Source organism: Calonectris borealis, chromosome 28, assembly GCF_964195595.1.
Source record: "Calonectris borealis chromosome 28, bCalBor7.hap1.2, whole genome shotgun sequence".
Taxonomy (NCBI): Eukaryota; Metazoa; Chordata; class Aves; order Procellariiformes; family Procellariidae; genus Calonectris; species Calonectris borealis.
In genome coordinates, this window is record NC_134339.1 from 1,025,014 (window position 1) to 1,045,266 (window position 20,253).

The following is a 20,253-nucleotide window of genomic DNA, read 5'->3' on the forward strand; positions in this document are numbered from 1 at the left end:
GATGTTGGTACAGTCTGGATTTGGCCTGCAGAGCTTTTGTAGGTGGTTCTGCCCAGGGAAAGTTAGCTTGATTCACAGCTGAAATTGAACTTGCTGAACTGGCTGTTGAGCAAGAAAAGGGAGGAGCTTTCTTGTAAGCTGAGCACGTCAGGAAGGGAGAACAGTCGTGAATGACATGGCTGGACTGCGGGACGGCGGCATGTTAAACCCCGCGTATGGCGGCTTTGGTGTCATGGCTGCAAGTTGTTTTCTAGTGGTAATATTACCAGAAAAATATTTTTGAAGTTAGAATTCATGGATACATGTACACTCTTGTTCTACTTCCCATGTGAAAGGAGGCTAGCTGAAATTCACTTTCCAAATCAGAAATGTGTTTTCATCAGTAAAACACATTTTAGTTACGGTGGGAACTGAAAGCACGCACTGTGTACAAGGCAGACTCTGCTGAATGAAAGCTTTTTATCATGCTGGTTTATCAGCTACTGGTCGAGGTGATTTTCCTTCTTTATAGCTCTAAGAGACTGTCCTACCGCTCTTTTCTATAAGGTAAGAAAATGTTGAATGCGAGTATGAGTGAAGGTTTAAAAAAAATTTCATGTATTTTGCAGCTGCCTTGCTGAAAACTAATCTTGTACAAGCTGGCTGTGGTAATTTGAGGAATAGAGGCAAGGGGCAGCAATCTGTCCTGTTACTTAAAAGTTTCATTGCGTCAAATTAGCATTTGTGCCAGTCCTGTGAAAGGCACCCAGTTGCACAGCTCAAGGCTGCATCCCTATATTTTTAAAAGACTTTAAACCCACTGATGCTACTGTACCTTCTGCAGAGCTGCTGGGTCATTCTGTCTCTGCAGTATGGGTTGCGTAGCCATACAGGAGCAGTCTCCCTGTTCTGAGACTTTATCCTTCAAAACAGACAAGCTGTTCACCTGAAGCTTTCTTTCCAGGCTTATTTCTGTTGTTGGATATTACTTCTAATCTTCTATCCCTAAATGTCCTGACCTAATACCTATTCATCCCTGTCCAACTTTGTCTTGGCTCCTGCTTATCAACTTCTAATTGTTCTTTTAAGATCATCATGAAATAAATTCTTGCCTTTCTTCCCTCCTGTTTGCCATTGAATGTTACCTCTGTGGCAACTGTAACACTTCTGTATGTGGGGATGTATTTTAGTAACTCGCCCCCCTGGTAGCCCTTTCCGATGAAAGAGAAGAGCGTGCCCAACCCGGCAGCTCCTTCCAGGCTCCCCAGCAGCACTTTCGGGTTGGGAGCAGCCCTTGCAAATGGCAAGAGGCCCTGGGACCTCAAATGCAAAGTCTCGCACTTAAAGGAAGCCTGGCCATGTCGTCTGCACCCGGATTCCTTGCTGCCTTCTGTTCGGATCTGTGCCTGGGGTCCGATAACCTACCTGCACACTCGGCTCTTCCCCTGACCCTATGCCTGGTTGCTTGGGTTTGTGTTTGGTTTTTTTTCCCCCGCTCCTACTCTTTACTACTTTGCAGGAGGTAGATACAGCAGAACATCTGAAAGGGTTCTTCAGCACTTCTGAGTCGTGTCCTCTTTGTCTTGCTTTAAAGAGAGCCCATTCTATCTAGACTGATTCTCCCGGTCCTCAAAAAGAAGGTAGGGTAACATGTTTAAAGGGGGAGGGGGCGGGAGGAGGTTTGTTTAATGGAGAAAAAGTAAGTTTTTCAGGATTAACTCTCCAGTCAGACAATCCTATTTATTTGGGATTACGTCCATAAGAACAATCTCCAAGAGTCCAGATGCCCATGCAAATCTTTGGATGATAATACCACTTATTCCCTATCAAATAAAATGCTTATTCTTAGCTGTTGTCACTCTGAAGAGAAATTTCTGCGTGCACTGGAACTGCTTCATAACAGGCTTTTCCTTTGTGGTTGGTTGAGGTTCCGAGTGTTGCATATTTTGGCTCCCTGCTTTACATAAGTGTACAGATAAACATGAGAAGGTGGCGTACTAATTCTGCAGCACAGAAAATAATGTCCTGTATGGGATGTAGTGAGCTAAAAACTTGGATTTGTTCTCGGATTAGCAGGGATCAACTCTGTTCCCTTGAACTAATGAGGGAAAACCATTACCCTTCAGTTTGACCCCATGACTAGCTGGAGTATATGAGAGAACAGCACAGAACAGCATTTGCTAAATGATGTTTACAGTGATAGAGGATTTATGAGAATGAGGAGAAAAAAACACTTTGAACTTCAGAATGACCCACCAAATTGCACTTGAAATTGTCAGGCTTATTGGTTAGCAATCAAATTTAGTATTGATGAGTACTGATATAACACTAACTGCTAGTAATAAATAATATTTACTGAGTATGGTAAATTAATATTTTTTTAATTCATTAAATAAATCTCTTAATGTTTAGTGGATTTTTTTTACCTTGCAGAGTCACAAATGGAAATAGTTTGAGACCATGCAGAATTGGAATAGTAGGACAATGAACGACCTCTTAAATGGTTTGTCTTTAGTGGCTTAGCTGTAGGAATCTGGTTTCATTTGCATATAAAAAATACAGGTCTTCTGACAAATAGACCCCCAGGTTTGAGCTTTCGGAAGGAGATGAATACTGAAAAGTTATTGCTTGGGTTTGTTTGTAATTTGAGTCCAGTTCTACGTCCTGGATTAGCCTATCAAGCATTTTTATGGGGCTTAGTGATCTAAAAGGGCTGTAAAACTTGAAAGCTTGGTGTACCATCTTTTATTTTTCATGCTTTTGCCTGATCTGCAATTAATTCTTAGTTTTCCATCAAGTGGCTGCTCCACAACTTCTCAGAAGTCATTACCTGAAAGCTAGATTCTTCATTAATCTAATGCCTGAAAAAGAGATGTTTGCTGATGGCTTCCCCCAAAGTGCCTTTTTTATGTGCTGCTGTAGCAGGGAAATCTGTTAAGATAACGTGGTGGTGATGCTAAGAGGTAACAGAAAAAAGACTGCTCGGCCTGTTGGTGCCGAGAGGATCACAGTTGTCCATGTTTTGAGTTTCATAATAGTTGGTCACTTGTAGCATGTGCCTCTAATACAGTTTTTGCATGTCATGTTGACGTTGAGCCTCACCACCTTGAGCCGTCTCCATATGTTGTTCCCTCAGCCAGCTACTTCGTGAGATGATTGATCTCAGACTTAGGTCATTTTTCAGTTGCAGATCTTGTCAATCTGTCTGGCTCCACCTACATGCAGTGATTCAGCTCCTGATGTGCTGAAATATTCCCTTAAGCCTTCCCACACACAAGTAAGGACTTTTTTATCGTTCTTCTCCAAGCTGCACCACCTCTTGTGTGCTGTGCTCAAAGCCTGTTTTCTTTGCATGATGTTTGCATGTGCTTGAAGAACAGTGCAGAAAGCAGAGTTTGATCTCCTAAAGAGTGAGAGGAGCAACTACAATGGTTCTCTAAAAGTGCTTTTTGCCCCTAAACTTTGGATCCCATTTATAGCATTTGGCTAATGTGCTGTGATTTAGGCAAATGGATAACTGTGGGGTTTTTTGGCTTGTTGTGGGGGGGGTTCCCGCCTATGTGTTCAGTAATGCCCTCTTTAGGGGTTGATCTACAAAAGGATGGTCTTTATAGCAGAATAGATATTCTAGCTAGGGTGTTGTAGCTTCTGGCTTTGCACAGTTGACCTGGAATAAGAGCGGCTGTTGCAGAATTGTACTTGGGGGAGTTAGGCTTGCGTAGCTGTGGTGGTACTAATTATTCTGCTGTAGTTATATTGATTTGTTTCCCCATACAGAAAACAGCTTAACGGGCTGTTACACCTCTGCTTTGCTTCAGTAAAGTGTTCTTCAATTCCCTGTACATATACAGGGGATTGTATTGGTCACCCAGGGGGACATCTTTGTTCTGTGGACGACCAGAGGCTGAATGATACAGGCAGCACAAAGAGGCAGCAGAAGCAATTGTGAATGAGCCCTGATAGGAAATGGGGAAACCACCTGGAGGGATGGGCTTGGAAGCAGCAAGCAAGGGCCATCTCTCTTTGCTTGTGTTCAGGGAAGTTGGATCTTCTGTATGGTTGTGTTTTGGTAAAGGAACAGAGTTCTGCTAAAGAACTTCTCTAATTTGTATAATCCGTTTTCTCTGTTAATGGGAAGCACAGGTCTCTTACAGACCTGCTAATTACTCAGGTTAAAAAATACAAAGGCAACTTGGTGTCATGAGTGAAATTAGGAATCTAGGAAGAAAGCGTGAGCTAGTTCTGCTGAAAATGGAGCAGATCAGAGGCATAACATCTACAAACCAGGTTTGCCAAAAGCACTTAAAATAACAACTGGCAGTTTCTCTAGGTGTTCTTGGACTTGACACAGTGATTTCCCAAAAGGAGTCTCTCGAGTACAGAGTAGGCAAAACCGGCAGTGTTTGGAGCCAGCGTCGCAGTTCCTGAGGTGAGTTTTGAAAGCCCAGGTACAACACTTCTCATGGGGCTTGAGAGATGGTGACGTGGTGGCCTGCGGTGGCAAGGAGTGTGGTCAGTGTTGGGAGTTGCAGCGAGGACATAAGGAGCCATTCAGACAGGTTCAGATACAGGCGTAGTCTTCTGTGTTGGTGCAGGTTGCCCAGAGACGTTAGCAGTGTTGGTCATAACGAGAGTTTTCTACATTTTCTGGAAATGGGAGAAGCTCAGAAGGGAGGGGTTGTACCCTTCTGCCTCAAGTAATGGAAAACCCACTATTTTTAGTAGTTTAGTGGGGTGTTTCAATGTACTAGGTTAAATATTTCAGGAAGTGAGAGGGGGAGATGTCTCACAGCCAACTTGTGCAGCTCAAATCTGGTGGTTTTGCCGCGTCTGTCCCCGGAGGAGAGGCTTCAGTCCGCAGTAGGCGCGAGCCCTCCGTAACACGCCTGGAGCCTGCCAGCTCTCTGAACAGCTCCGCCGCATGGGGAAGACGAGTCTGAAGTGGGAGGATTCTCAGAGCTGTGCTCCTGCCGATGCATCCATGTAAGCACTGAGGAGTCTGGATGGATACGGACAGACCTCCATGAAATTGAGCCGTGAACACTTTGGGGGAAAACGGAAGTTGCTACAGCCTTCCTCTGCAGCAGCCATCCAGAAGGAAAGAGCTGGTGGGAGCTCACTGCCAAGACCTCTGAAGGTAAAACAGGAGGAGAGGAAGCTCGTTACCTGTTTTCATGAAACTTCTCAGCAGCTGGAAGGTGTTAGGTTTAGTTGGCAGGTAGGAGAAGTGGAGAGAAGCCTGGTGGCTGTTACCTTGCTGGAAAGATCCCACAGAAGTTCAAGGTGACCCATTCAGAGTATCAGGTGAAAGGCCTTCTCCATAGGAGAGTCACCAGCGGAAGGGCAACACTTGGAAGCACAAGGACAGACCACATGGCTCGTGTGTTTGGGCCACTGATCCTGGATCCACTGATCCTGGGAAGTAATGTTTCCCAGGATCTGTGAAATGTGAACAGAGAGTGGGTGTTTTGAAGTGGGGGTTTCTAGACCAGACACTGATGGTTCTTAAAAACAATCCCAAGCTGAATGGTTGAATCAGTCTCAAAGATGGCGATTGGGAAAGACAATTATGTGAAAATTGAGAAGATGAAGCTTGAGAATAGGACCTGTGGAATTTGAGCATCTGGGCATTTGAGGTAGTGGGTGAGCTGACAGTATTGTTATAGTGAATTAGTGGGCTGTGCCATCACTGCCAGGAAGGGTTTCTTAAAGCTCGCTCTGTGGAAATGCCCTGTAAAGTGATGGGCCAGGTGGAGCAAATGGTTTGGAGGTCATTGCTCTGCAGTGAGCCAGCTGCCTCTGTGGGGGGAGAAGCTGTCACAGCAGGGCCCTGAGGGAGGTTGGGAAGGTGGTTGGGATCCCCGTGGTCTCGGGGCATCCAAGCTGCTGAAGTTGTTGCGGCTCTGTCTGAAGCAGGAAGAGGAGACGGCTTTGCGTGATCAACAGCAAGTAACTCTTGCAAACTAGGAACTAAAGAACCAAGGGAAAAAGGTGGGAGAAAGGACAAAGATTCTATGTTTTCTTAACTTTTGTAACTCAGGAAGAAGGAAACGTCCTGCTCGAAGCGTAGCTGTGCTGTAGCTCCATACCCCGAGTGCTTGATAAGCTGTGCGTGGCCGCGGCGCGCGTGGAACGGGCGGACGGGAATAGCTGCCGCGTTTTGCTGCTCCTTGCTGGGAAGCACGGCTCCCTGGTCGACCGAAGGGTTCCGCAGAGCGGTGCCCGACTCCTCCGATCTGTTACTCCTGGGGGAAGTCCGTACAGACCGGGCCGCTGGGGCCCGGGGGAGCCGTGGGGCGAGCTACCCGGCACCCGCCGCCCGCGCCTGCCGCCCCGCTCCGGGCAGCGCCGGGAGCTCCGCTGCCCGCCGGGGCCGTGTCCGCAGGGGACGGGGCGGGACGCGGGGGCTGCGCCCTGCGGGCGGGGCCGGGCCCGGCCGCGCGCCGCGACCCCGGGCGGGAGCGGGACGCGCGCGGGCGGCGCGCGCTCCCCCGCGGCTCGGGGGCGGGGCGGGGCCGGCGCCGCCCCCTTCCTGCGGCGGGGCGGGGCCGCCTCCCGGGGGGCGGGGGCGCGGCGGGCGCATGCGCGCGGCGGGGCGCGGCCCATTGTCGGGGCGGGCTGACGTCGGGGCGGGGCGGGGGCGGCGCGGCGGGGGGCGCGCAGAGAGGCGGCGTGCGGCGGGCACCGCCACCGCCCCGGCCCGCTCCGCTGCCGGCCAGCCGCCGCTCCGCCGCCATGCCCGGCTCTATCTACCAGCCCGAGGGCGGACAGCCCGCCCGCGGCCCGCCGCGCTGCCTGGCGCTGCTCAGCCCGCCGCCGCCCGCCGGGCAGGAGCCGCCGCCGGAGCCCGAGCCCGGGCGGGAGCGGGAGCGGGAGGGGCCGCCGGCGCAGGACGAAGCCGCCGCCCTGAGGTTCGCCCTGGACCAGCTCTCGCTGCTGGGGCTGGAGGAGGCGGGCGAGCGCGGGCTGCGGGCGGCGGAGGCGGGCGGCGCGGGGCCGGAGGAGCCGGAGGCGGCGGCGGGAGGCGCGGGGCCGGGCGGCCTGCAGGCGCGGGAGCGCGGCGGCGGCTCCCCCCCGGCCGCCGGCGCCGCCTCCCCCCCGGCCGCCTTCGGTAACTTCGCCCCGCACCTGGCGCCGCCCGCCGCGCTGCTGGCCGAGCCGCTGGGCGCGCTGGGGAGCAGGAAGAAGAGCGTGAACATGACCGAGTGCGTGCCCGTGCCCAGCTCCGAGCACGTCGCCGAGATCGTGGGCCGGCAAGGTAACCCCCGCCCCGCCTGGGGACACGCGCGGGGACCCCCCCTTTGTCCGCCCCCGGGCGCCCCGCGCCCTCCGCGGGGCTGCGGCGCCGCCTCCCGCGGGATGCGCCGGCCCGGCCCGGCCCCGCGTTATTTGGGTCAGTTTTGGGGCTTTGTCTCCGTGCCCGGCAGCGCGGAGGCGGAAACTTAACGGCGACAAATCCCGCGGCCCTGAAACTCCTCCCGCGGACGCGCCTTCGCCGTGGGTTCCAGGAGCGAGCTGCTCTTCTTTGTGCCTTTCCCCAGCGCGCCGTCTGTAAATATTAATTAAACTATATAGGCCAGCAAAACGGCACGGGTGGGATAAACACCCTGTGCACACGCAAAGTTCCCGGGCGCCACGCGAGTCCGTGGGAGCAGGCAGGACACGAAGTGCAGGCGAAAGCTTTGATTTTATTGTAGTTGAGTGCCTCTTCCCCGCCCCCCCCCCCCAGCTCGGTATCTCAGGCTTGGCGTCTAAATGATATTCGGTATCTCCGACTTGATACATAAATGACAATTAATCCCCTCGTTCATTAGGCGAAGCTCTGCGGGCAGCGGAGGGGCGCGAAGCCCCACTCGCGCTCAGCTGTCACAAAAGGACGCCCGGGCACGCCTCAGCCCCAGCCCTCTCCCTGGGTGGGTGTGCCTGGCGTGGGCTTTGTCTCGAGAAAATCTGAAATAGCCCTTAACCAAAGTTTCACCTTTTTAAAAAAAAAAAAAAAAAAAAAAGAAAAGACCCCAGGGAGGAGGATTTAAGGAAAAAATAAAAAATGAAAAGGAAGGGAGCTGCTGCCTGCAGGAATCCCGGCGGCGATGGGCAGTTCGGCTCACGGGGCGCCTGACCTCCGGGGCGTTTTCCCCACGCAGGGCTCTGGCACCCCAGCCTTGCCCTCGCTCCCGCGGCTCCCATCCCTCCCTGGCCAGGGGGCTGCGGGCCGGGGGGCCGGGGGGCATTTTTTTCCTGGGGGGAAGCGGGGAGCTGGGCAGCCTCATTGTTCTCTTTGTTAGCCAGAGCCATGCTGTGATGAGCGTGGTGACATCATGCTCTGCGCTTCCCATTGGCCTGCGCTGCCTCCCAGCCGGCCCCGTTTCCCGGCCTCCCAACTTTCCGCGCACCCCTCGCCGGTCCCACCGCCCCGGCTACGGGGTCCCACCGGGCTGCCGAGCCCGGCCAAGGCAGCCGACCGGCGTGGCAAAGCCCACTACGTCGCCAGAGGAGAGGAGCGCGGCGCCGCGCCCTGCTCGCGAGGATCCTCCTTCTCCCTGGGCAGGATGGGGACCTGGATTTGGTGGCCTCGCCCGCGGGCTCTGCAGACCCCGGGGGTCCGGCAACTTGAAAGCAAACCTGTATAACGGGGTCTGGCCTCCGCTGGGAAACGCGTTGGCTCTGCGAGTTCAAGGAGGTTGGAGGAGCGGCTGCTTTCGGGCCGGCGAGCTGTCGGTTGGCACCCTTTCTCGCAGCGGCTGGGGTTGGGTGTTTCGGCTGCGGCGAGGCCCCAGTGCTGCACCTCCGGCACCCCGACGAGTTAAATGTGCACCCGGGTACCTGCCCCAAACACCTCGAGCAGAGTTCGAGTGCTCGCTAAGCTCTGTGGGCTTGTGGGGCTCCTGGAAAAGAGCTGCAAAAGAAATTATTATACCAGCTTGAGGAGGGGTGCTGGGGGGGCACCGTGTCCCGCCGGTAGGCTCGGAGGGGACCTGGGCCAGTGATGGGCTGGAGCTGCCTGCTGCTGCCCCAGCCCGCGGGCAGGAACAGCTCTCCCCGGGCGTTTTCCCTATGGATCTCCTGCTCCTCTCCCGGTCTCAGCTTTTCTGCGGCTCCCGGCCTGTTCGGACGCCGTGCCATGGCCCCATCGTGCTGGGTTTTTGGCATGAAGGGGGGCTCAGCATTTGGCACTCCCAGTTCTTGCTGGCAGGGAGTGCGGTTGGGCAGCATCCGAAGGGACAGGGCTGTCAGCAGAGCGTCTTTGTGCTCGGGCTGCTCTCCGGTGCTGCCAACAGTTGTTTAAAATCGGGGATGTGCGAGGCCGGTGCAGCCCGAGCAGGGGCAATACCGAGGTCCTTCGCAGCTGCCCGCCTCTCCGGGTCTCACACCGAGCTCAAAAACGAGCAGAGCCCTCTCACTCGCCTCATCCTCCTGCACTCGTGCTGGCTCCTGGGTCCTTCTGGTCCCCAGGTCCCCCCGTGCGAGTCTCCCTCGGTCTTCGGTAGCCCCGTGGCAGCGGGGCTCTGGCTGCGCAGCAGCGTGGAGCTGAGCCTTGGGGTGCTTCGTCGGGCCTGGCATCATTCCGGTGGCGAGATGTGCTGCTGGTGACGCTGCGGGGCTGGGCCGGGCTCCCTCAGACCGTGTCCCCGTCACTCTTGTCTTTCCTGCACTACCCAGCCTGGCCGTGACCCGGGGAGCGGGCGCTTGTGGTGCTGCCGCACTCGGAACACAGGGAGACATGGATCTGGGGGGTCTTGAGTTGGGGCAAGGCTGGGTTTCTCTCCCCGTACACCGTGTGCTGAGGAGCAGCTCTCAGGTCCTGCTGTCCCTGGCGCCCGGCAGCCCCTCGCTGCCACGGGGGTGAGCGGGGACGTGGCTGGGGGGCCCCGGCAGCCGGGGCAGCGCTTTGCCCGTCAGACCAATGCACGGCTGTCCTACGCGGGCTGAGGTGGGACCGAGGCTGTCGGACGCGATTTCTCCTACTTCTCCTTTTTCTTCAATTTCTCTCCTCCAGATCCACTAATTTAACCCTTTCCGGAAGGGAGCAGCAGCAGCGCAGCAGGTAAATCTTTCTGGTGTAAAGCAAATCTGTGTTTTCTCGACTGAGCTGGAGAGGTGGTTGCCATGACCCCTCGTCCGGCTCGGCACCGGTGAATGTGCGGAGCAGCGTCTGTTAGCCAGGATCTGCGGCTTTTCTTCTCCCTGCCCCCACGGCTACCGAAAGGCAGTGTGGCCTGGCGGGATTACGTGGCCGTGCCTTTGCGTGCAAGCCCGTTCATGACTCCTGCTGTGGGAGGGACCGTCTCCAAAAAGTGCTGTGGGCATCGATTGCAGCGGTGTGGGCTCATCTTGCTAACCAGCAAAAAGAGCGGTGGTGATAACGGAAATCGCTGGGGAAAAGGGAGACGGGGAGCACGAGGCGGGCTGGACGTCAGAGTTGCCCTGGCTCTTGCATGTCGGCACCGTGCCGGCATCGCTCCCTGGTATCCCGGCTTTGGAGGTGCGTTTCCAGCAGCTTCTGCCCCAACGAGGCCAAGAGGGTGACGGGCGGCCGGTGCAGCCGGGAGCCCTGGGCTCTGCTCTCCCCTCCTACGCCCCGTGCCTCTCGTGGGATGGAGCCAGCCACGGCTCCTCTCTCGGGCTCTGCTTCCCATCTGCGAAGCGCAGGGACTGTTCGCAGCTTTGCGAAGGATTTGGGAAAGTTGCCGTTTATAGAAGACGCTGGGATGCTCGAAGGGGAGATCCAGGGAAGGATGAAATCCGGCAGCTCTCCTGCCTGCCAGAGTGCGGCGGGCGTTTTGGCGCTTGGGAGACCACAGGCCTCGGCTTCTGGGCCAGCCCGAGCATCTGTAAACTCGCAGTGGATCGCTGGGGCTGCGATGAACCCTCTCGTGTGTCTGAGCCCGGGGCTGCTGCTCTCTGCTGTCCCCTGCCCGTCACGCCACGTCCTTTGAGGCTGGCCCGGCTGCCGCCTCCCACCTCTCTGGGTCGTAGCAGAGCCAGAGACTCCTGAAGTCGGTCGCACAGATTGATCCGATCGCTGAAGTATCTGCCTGCGCATCTTGGCTCTGGCCCCGGCTTCCTCCTCTCTGGCCCCAGGCGAGGAGCCCAGCCTCCCTGCCTCGCTTTTCCCAGTGTCTGGAGAAGAAACAAAGGTGTGATGTGCCTGCCTCCTGCAGCGCGGTTGCAAGGATGAATTAATTACTGTTTGCAGAGAGGTGGGAAGAAGCGCTCAGCAAGAGGGGAGATGAGATGCGACGGAGGTGCAACGTGTTCTCCTCCGCGTCTGGCCCCAGTCCTGGCGCATCCTGTGCCGTTCGCCTGTAACGAAGGGGACCGGGAGCACTGTGACGCCGGATCTGAGGCCAGGAGACGCCGCAGAGCTGGGGAAGAGGGAGGGCAACGTCTTTCTACAGCGGGTAGCACGCTCCAGAGGGCTGGGTGCAAGGCGTCAGCCGGCTCCCGGGCTGCGGAGGCTGTGATGAGCGCAGTCCTCCTGCTTGATGCCATCAGAGGCTCCTCCAGAAAAGCTCTGTTTGCTCTTTCTTGGGTTTTCGTAGCTTGGAGCTGGGCGCTGCAAGCGCCAAGCTGCGTGGGCAAAGGGAGACGTGGTCTGGCCAAGGGGATCGGCTGGCTTTGTCCTCCTTACGCGGAGGAGGCCACCTTATGTCAAAGCAGGTGCTGGCCGGGCCGTGCTGGGGATCAGCGAGTGGATGAGCTGCGTCGGGTCTCTTATCTCCTGCCTGGGTAACAGCAGGAACGCAGAGGATGGAGAGGCGCTTCCCGGCCCGCTGCCCCAGCCTGCGCTGTACTGGTTTTCATGGGCTCTTGCGATAGTCGCAGCCCCGATCCGACTGGGGCTCCTGGCAGAGGGCGAAGTCCTCCGTGGTGGTGCCGAGAGAGGACGTCCAGGGAGAGCAGCCGCCTCTCCTGGGGTGCTGCCTCCCATCACCGCATCACCCCGAGGAGAATCCCCTGGGATTCTGTTTCTTGTCCGAAACTAGTGATTTCTCAGCCCGAGGGCAGGTGGGACGGGTCCAGCCTGGGCGCTGCGGCTCTGCGGAGTGGAGCGTGCCGGGGGCCGCACGGGCTGGGCAGAGAGTGGCTCGGAGCGGGAGCAGCGGGAGGAGGAGAAGGGTGTGGAGACGGGAGGGCTGGAGAGGAGCGTCCAGCTCGCGCCCCTCCATCGGCGCCGTCTCTGCAGGCGGAGCTGGGTGGTGGCGAGGGGCTGTGACTCGGCGGGGTTGCGTGTGTTTGAGACCCCCGGAGTGAGGGCGTTTGCTTGCAGCCGAGCGTGGCCACGGGTTGTCGTGATGAGTTTGGGCCCACGGGGACTCGGAGCTCTGCCAAGGAGCTGTAACGGGGCGACTGAGCACTCCCGGGCTCTGGTGGTGAGAAGGGATCTGTTGGGGCTGCAGCACCCCTGGGTCTGCCCCTCCCCACCCCATTTTGGGGTGTTTTCTTTTGGATCTGAAAAGTGCTTTTAAAGCCACCTTGTTTGCAGACTTGTAGCAAAGTCTGGCGCCTTGTTTTCCTCCCCCCTCGTCATTAAGGCTGCGTGTCGGCCCTTGGCAAGGTGAAACTTGGGAATGCCAACGCTGCCGCTTGGTTGAGGTAAGGCGTTGATCTGGCAAGGCCAGGGCGAGGGCATGCCTGTGGTGGGGCTCGCCGGCAGTGCCGGGCGGCCCCTGGTCCTCTGCACAGCCCCATCCGGCACGGTCCCATGCCAGCGGGGTTGTGCTGCACCGACTCCAGAGGGATGCGGCCATCCGGGAGGGCGTTTTCAGTGTGCTTGGGCGGGGGCTTGTGGAGACCCATCTGAAATACCTCGTACTGGTGCGGCTCATTCCCCCAGTTGCAGGTTGCTGGTTAAACCGCCTGTGTCGTGCGGTTCGAGCACGTCTGGCCCTCAGGCGGGCTTGGCCGTGGGTGTCGGCGTCTCCTCGAGCGTGGGCAGGAGCAGCCTCGGCTCAGCCACCTCTCCGGGTGCAGGTGTGGTGGAGCACGGGGGTCGTACTGCTGTGAGGTTGTGTCTTCACCGGTTCCCGGTGTCGCAGACCCATAGCTCGCTGTGCCATCTGGGTTTAAATGCTGTACTGAATCCCAGCCCGGGGAGGCTGCCCGTCCTTCCCAGTCGGGGCTTTTAGGACCTGCTGCTTGGGAGTCCCCGTGGCCAGGGGTGGCTTAGGTGGTATTTGGGACTGGGGGCAGCAGCAGGTCAGGTTGGTCCCTGGGTGGGGCCACGGTGCTGTCCCGGCTCTGCTCCCACCACGTCCCCGGTGCGTCCATCCCGGAGCACGCCCTGGTGTTCACAGTGATGGAGGCTCCGCGCCGAGCGGTGCAAGCGCGGTTCCTGGTGCGGATGCCAGCACGTGGCCTCGGGCAAGCGGCTTCCCTGGCTGATGCCTCCTTTTCTGCAATGTTTCCCCGCGCGGCTCTGCGGGCGGGCAGGGAGGCGAGCCAGCACCCCCGCTGCCCCAGACCTGCCGCCCTCCTCTTTTGCTCTGGGATCGGAAAAACCAGCTCCGAGCCGTTGTGCGTTTTGCTGTGCCGCGGGCGGCCCCGGCGCAGCGGCCCCGGCAGCGTCCAGCAGCCACGGGTCGTGTGTGTTGTTCCTGCCCTGCTTGTTTGAGGAGGGTGGAGCTGGCCAAGCCAGGCACCCCTTTAATTTTTAACCCAGATTTCTGGCTTTACCGCAGGAAGGGCTCACAAGGAGCAGCCGGATAAATTCTTCCTCCATTTTGCGCTGCCGTAGCATCAGTTCAGTCCCACTGGTGCAGGCGGAGCGGTGGAGCGGGGCGAGGAAGAGCCTCGCTGTGCCGTGCCCCCCGCGGGACGTGGCTCCTGAGCAGCTCCTGTTTGCAGCCCCTGGCAGCTGCCGATACCTTTGGATCTTGAAATTGCTGCTTCCTGCTGCGAAAGGAGGATTTCGGACCTTGGGTGTGAGGCTGGCGTCCGCGGGAGGCACCGGCAGAGCCCCGCGGTGGCTCCCAGCCCGGCTGCCCTTGCCCGCTGCCACTGTGCTCGTCCCGGTTTGCCAGGCAGGGAGCAGGGGGAGAGCTTATAGCAGGTACCAGAACAAATCGGGGAGGGAGACGTGGGAGTCACAGGCACCTCGCTCTGGACAGCCTCGCAGAAGCTGGCACATGCTTAAAAAAACTTCACTTTTGATGGCTGGTTCTGCCCTGCCCCAGTGATCGCGCCGTTGCTTTCGCCACCATATGCCCCCAGCCATAAATACACCTTCCAGTTGTTGTCCTAAATTAGGAAAAGCCTGGACAAACCCTTCTCCACCCACATTCCTCCTCCGCATGTCCCCGCAGCCGCTCAGCAGCTTCCCCGGCTCGGGGGAACGGGGCAGCTCTGTGCCGGCCCCAGCCCTGCTCTGCCTGGCCGATCGCACCAAGGGTTGCATTTGGGCTCGTCCGGATGCCGCAATCCCTGAGGCAATGCAAGGCGGGAGGAACGTTCGTTTGGTTGCCACAGGTGCTTGGAGGTGGCCTTCAAATGCTTCCAGCCCGGCTTGTATGAAATCCAGAGGGCTTCCCCCCTTAGGAGGGAGGTCTCGGCAGGTCTCCCGCCCCCCAGCTCTGTCTGCCTGCTGCCCTCCCAGATTCCCCTCCAACCTGCCCGTCGCCATCCTGGGGCCTTTGCAGGCAGCAGGTAGGGCACATGGAGCTGCCAGCACCCCGAGGCAGCCCGGAGCCGGGCAGGGGCCGCGCTGGCTGGTGCAAGCTGCTGTCGAGGTTTTCTGGAGGAAGCGTCCGGAGAGGCCGGTGTCATCGCCCGTCGGATGTGGCTAACGGAGGGGTTAGTGCTGCCGAAAAGCCGGGCTGTGACACCCAGGACGGCAGCTGCCCACTTATTTTGACAGTTTTTTACTTCTTGTTATTCGTGATGCTTAATGCCCCGGTAAATGCACCGCGCTCGGCTCTCCAGGAATAGCACGGCCCCCGTTAGGGCCCTGCTCTCCAGCTGCTGGCGGGCGCGGGTTGGTTTGCCTGGTTGGGACAGACCTGCCTGAACGTCCTGCACCGCCCCAGCCCCGGCTGAGTCCCTTCACCCTCGGGGCTCTCCCTTCTCCAGCCTTGCAGCTGGAAGAGCCGCCCTGCCTGTCCTCAGGGAGCGCCTGGGCAGAGGAGGAGAAGCGCCCCGCGCGAGCCGTTGGCGGAGGAGCCAGCCGGGCGCTTGCGGCTGCCTTGGCCGTGTCTGCGAGGAGTCGAGCTCTCCCCCCGGCGCGCGGCTATTTATTGATGTGGATCTGCAGCAGCAGCGTTTGCAGTGGACAGGGACAGTCTCGCGGCTCTGACCGGGCAGCAGCCTCCATCCCTGTGGGCTCCCGGCTTTGCAAAGCTCGGAGGGTGCGTGGGAGGTGGGAGACAGGGGATCGCTTGCCCTCGTGTGCCGGGAGCCGAGGGCGGCCAGCCGGGCTGAGCTCCCGGTGCGGTGCGCCTGGCTCATGTGAATTTAATTAAGTGCGTGCACTGGAGCGCAGGCAGAGCGGATGCAATTAGCAGGGCTGGGGTTGCAGGGAGCGGTGCTGCGCTTGCGGCCCGAGGCGGCACCTCGGCGAGAGCAGCGGCGACCAGTCCCGGAGGGGAGCAGGAGCCTTTCGCTGGACAGACGCTGCAGGGGCTCGCAGCCGGAGCCCAGCTCGCCCACGGCAGGAAAGGGGCAGGGACTTGCCCGGGGTTGCGCGAGGCGAAGGCAGAGCTGGCAGCAAAGCCCCGGTCTCCTGCGTCCCAGCCTGGGCTCTGCCTGCTGAATCATGTTCCTGGTGCGGGGGAAGCAGGTCTTTCCAGAACGGGGAGAGCCGGTGCCCCGTGAGCACCCCTGCCCCAGCCGGCGAGGGCGCAGCCTCTCTGCCCTGGGGTCTCCTCCCTCGGGGCATGGAGAGGGAGGCGGGGGGTGTCTGTGCCACCCGGCTCCCCCGTCCCTCCGGGGCCATCGCTGCTGCCGTTGGGGTGCGGCCGGGGCTGCTTCTCGGGTTTAGCTGCTGGCTGAGAGGTGTCGACAAACCTGCAGGACCCCAACAAGCCTTTTCCTTCCATCTTCAGTGTCTTTTTTTTCCTTGCACCTCCTTAAACACCTTTCAGGTAAATCCGGCTTCCCGGCCCCTCAACGGCCCCCCATGGCTGCCTGCCCCGGCCCCTCTCTGCCCACGCGTTGTCCCAGCCCTCGGGGCCGGGCTGCAGGCTGCATCCCCTGGCTCCTCCATCCCCGCTGGGGTGCGGAGGAGGCGGTGGCGGAGGGTCAGGCCGGTGCCAGGAGCCTGGCGTGTCTCGGACGAGCTGGTGCAGCCTCCCAGGACGGCGCTGTGAGCCCCTGGCTGCCTGTGCGGCAGGAGGGACCCCTCTCTCCAAGAGCGTCTGTGCTGCAGGTGCAGAACCAAAGGGACCTGCTGGTCCTGCATCCCCCCATCCTGGGTGAGCCGGGGGTCCCCACGAGGTCTCAGCTTTGACGTGTCATTTTTTTTCCCCTTCTCCTTGCTCTGCAGGTTGCAAAATCAAAGCCCTACGTGCCAAGACCAACACGTACATCAAGACGCCGGTCAGGGGCGAGGAGCCCGTTTTCATCGTGACTGGGAGGAAGGAGGACGTGGAGATGGCGAAAAGGGAGATCCTCTCGGCCGCCGAGCACTTCTCCATGATCCGAGCGACACGCAACAAAGTGAACGGGCTGACGGGAGCGATGCAGGGGCCCCCCAACCTGCCGGGCCAGACCACCATCCAGGTGAGGGTCCCGTACCGTGTGGTGGGGCTGGTGGTGGGGCCCAAAGGAGCCACCATCAAGCGGATCCAGCAGCAGACGCACACCTACATCGTGACGCCCAGCCGGGACAAGGAGCCCGTCTTCGAGGTGACGGGCATGCCCGAGAACGTGGACCGGGCTAGGGAGGAGATCGAGGCGCACATCACCATGCGGACAGGCTCCTTCATTGACGTCAATGCCGACAACGACTTCCACTCCAACGGCACCGACGTCTGCCTCGACCTGCAGGGCAGCACGGCTGGCCTCTGGGCCAAGGCCCCTCACCCTGCTCGTCGCCCCTCGGCCGCCCTCCGCAACGACAGCCTCAGCTCCCTGGGCAGCGCCTCCACCGAGTCCTACTACAGCGGGCGGGTGGCGGACGCCAGCCCCACCAGCCCCTACAGCACCAGCAGCGGCTTCACCTTCAGCGAGCCCCCGGCCCCTCTGGGCTCGGAGGAGTGCGACTTCGGCTTCGACTTCCTGGCCCTCGACCTCACGACACCCACCACCATCTGGTCGCCCTTCGAGCGCTCAGGCAGCGCCTTGCAAGCCTTCAGCAGCTGCTCCTCCATCAACGGCTCGCAGAGACGCAACAGCGGCACGGCCACGCCGCGCCACTCGCCCACCCTCCCCGAGAGCGGCGGCGTGGCCCTGGACCACCCCTTAGCGCGCCGCATCCAGAGCGACCCCGTCAGCACCTTGTCCTGGCTGCCCGCCCAAGGCTCGCTGTCCTCCTTCTCCAACAGCACCGGCTACTCCTCCTCCTCCTCCCTGCCCGGCAGCATCTCCGCCACCTCGGGCTCGCCCACCGACTCCAGCAGCTCCGACGGGCACCGCAAGAGCTCCCGCGAGTGCATGGTGTGCTTCGAGAGCGAGGTGATCGCCGCCTTGGTGCCCTGCGGCCACAACCTCTTCTGCATGGAGTGCGCCATGCGCATCTGCGGCAAAGCCGAGCCCGAGTGCCCCGCGTGCCACACTCCCGCCACGCAAGCCATCCACATCTTCTCCTAGCCGGGTCCGGCCCGCCAGGGCGGCCAGCCCGCCCCTCCACCCCAACACAGCTTTTTAAGGACTTCAAACTGTTTAAATCAACCTTTTTATTTAATAACGGATCCGATGGGCTCGCGGGGCGGGGGGGGGAAGGAGAGGCTGCTGCTCGCTGGCCGGAGAGGCGGAGAGGGCAGGACGGGGCGGGAGGGAGGCCGAAACACAGGGGGTCGGGAGGGGTGGGGAAGGAGGGGCCGACGAAGACAACGAGGAAGAGGAGGGAGAGGAGGAAACTCTGATGTTTACAGAATAGCTTTAACTCTTCACCCGGCGGCTGGGAGGAGGAAGCCCAGCTGTTCTTCAACAGTCCTTCCCAAATAACAGTATTCAGTTTGCAAAGTTAAATAAACAGAAAGAAAAGGTCCGGTTGCACTTTTTATTTTAGGACACGCAAGGGTTGTCTTTTATTTTTTTAAGATCATTCTATTATTATTATAATTTTTTTGTTGTCGTTCTTTTTGTATGTAGTTATTTTTTTGGATGATTCCTGACGGTTCTATAAATATATATATATTTTTTTTGTAACGCAGGTCTATCTTCTATTTTGCCAATGTGAAAACTGCCCAAAAACGCGTGAGGAAAGGTCGGGGGTCGTGGCTGGAGGGGCCGGGCCGGGCGGGGGAGCTCGCGGGACGGAGGGGGCGCAGTTAACACGCCACGTCGCAAAAACCAGACAGATTTCTATCTCCTTTTTATTTTGTGGTTGGTTTTGTTTGGGTTTTTTTTTTAGTTTTATTTTTTTATTTTTTACCTCTTTATGTATATGTAGGGAATTTATAGGAAAATATGTACTTTATTGAATAAATTTTAAAAACTAAAATATATTTTATTTTAAAAAGAAAATAACGGACCTTTAACCTTACATGGCTAAAGTACTGATTATATATTTGCTGAGCTGACTTGACGGTTATGAAAATTGTATCAAGAGTTTTATTTTTTGACTTCAAAGCCTTCTTAATAAAGACTTTTTACTATATATGAATTCACGTGCTACCTACGGTGTCTCACTGCCCGCGCCCCTCAGCGCCTGCGCCAGCGTCCTCGGGACCAGCCGCCCTGCTCCGGTGCGGGGTTGCGCGTCTGCCGGTCCGTGCGTCTGCCGGTGATTTGCGTTCACCCTCGCTTCCCGTGTGCCGGGGGCACGGACCCTCCTGCAAACCCCGTGGCCAAGCCATGACCCCCTGGGGCAGCCGGGGCACAACGCGGGAGGGGGCGATGGGGAAAACGCACCCCTCGAGCACCCCGGGGCCTCGCTGCTTCCCTGGGTGCCATCATCCGGCGTCGGGTGGCCGCGGCACGCTTTGCCACCGCGTCTCGCTGCGCCGGGGCTGCTGCGCACCCCCCCCGCCGCAGCTCTCCCCAGCCGCGCTGGGGCTTCCGAGGCGGCTGTCGGAAAGTGCCACCGGCCCCTTTGGGAGCGGTAACGACCGAAAGCCGCCCGGGCGCCCATTTTCTCCCTGGCTGAAAGCTCGGCTATTAATGGAGCTCCGGTCTACAGGCTGCACATGGCGTGAACCCGCCTTCGTGATTTGTTAATGAGCCACATGCTGCTGACAGCCCTTGGGCAATTAGGGATTCATTATTTTTTCATCAGAAAATGTCTTTGTGGGTTCCCTGTTGCAGAATGTGCTCACTTTTTTTTTTGGGGGGGGGGGGAGGAAGGGCAGCGTTTTCAGCCCCGCTTGGCACGTTGCACTAATCTGCCGGAGTGTGCTGGGTTACCGGAGCTGGCACCCGCCGGGATGGCTTTGGAATCCCTGGAGCTGCACCAGCGCCGGGGTGGCACGGTGGGGCTGCCGAAGCTCGGCACAGCCAGCTGGGAAAAAAGCGGGTGCCCGCTTGGGTGCTGGGGGCAGGAGCAGGAACCGACGGGGACATCTGCCTCCTCCCGACAGGAGGATTTGCCCCTGCCCAGGCCGGGTACCCCTGCTGTGGGTCTGGCCTTCTTGACCTCCCGGCAAAGCGGTGCTGCGCCCATCCCCCACCTCTCGCCCTGCTTGGGCATCCTCTTGTCACCCTGTCCCCAGCTGCACCCACCAGCAGCCACCTCCGCATGGTAGCCAGTCGCCCAGGCTTCGTCCCAGCTCTGCAGGGCTGGCTGGGCCACCGCAGGCGTGCGGGGACAGCGGGGACCTGCAGGCAGCAGCACCCTTGGGCCGTGGGGACCCGTGGACAGTTGGAAGCCATGGGCAACAGGGATCTACAGACAGTGGCACCCATGGAGAGTGGCACCTACAGACCGTAGGGACCCACAGACAGCGGCACCCATGGGCAGCAGGGACCCACGGACAGTGGCACCGATGGAGAGTGGCACCTACAGACCGTAGGGACCCACAGACAGCGGCACCCATGGGCAACAGGGATCTACAGACAGTGGCACCCATGGAGAGTGGCACCTACAGACTGTAGGGACCCACAGACAGCGGCACCCATGGGCAGCAGGGACCCACGGACAGTGGCACCCACGGAGAGTGGCACCTACAGACCGTAGGG

General features: G+C 58.8%; 1 protein-coding gene across 1 annotated transcript; it reads left to right on the forward strand.

Moving 5' to 3' along the window:
- The first annotated feature begins 6,651 nt into the window (after nt 1-6,651).
- Nucleotides 6,652-19,687, forward strand: MEX3D (mex-3 RNA binding family member D). The gene is made up of 2 exons (XM_075175503.1): nt 6,652-7,237; nt 16,460-19,687. The coding sequence occupies exons 1-2, from the start codon at nt 6,715-6,717 to the stop codon at nt 17,722-17,724; spliced, it is 1,788 nt and encodes a 595-aa protein (XP_075031604.1). The 5' UTR covers nt 6,652-6,714; the 3' UTR covers nt 17,725-19,687.
- Nucleotides 19,688-20,253: the final 566 nt, after the last annotated feature.

Coding starts and splice junctions, on each gene's coding strand:
- MEX3D (XM_075175503.1), top strand. CDS start 6,715: ATGCCCGGCTCTATCTACCAGCCCGAGGGCGGACAGCCCGCCCGCGGC. Junction 7,238..16,459: donor CGAGATCGTGGGCCGGCAAG/GTAACCCCCGCC, acceptor CTTGCTCTGCAG/GTTGCAAAATCAAAGCCCTA.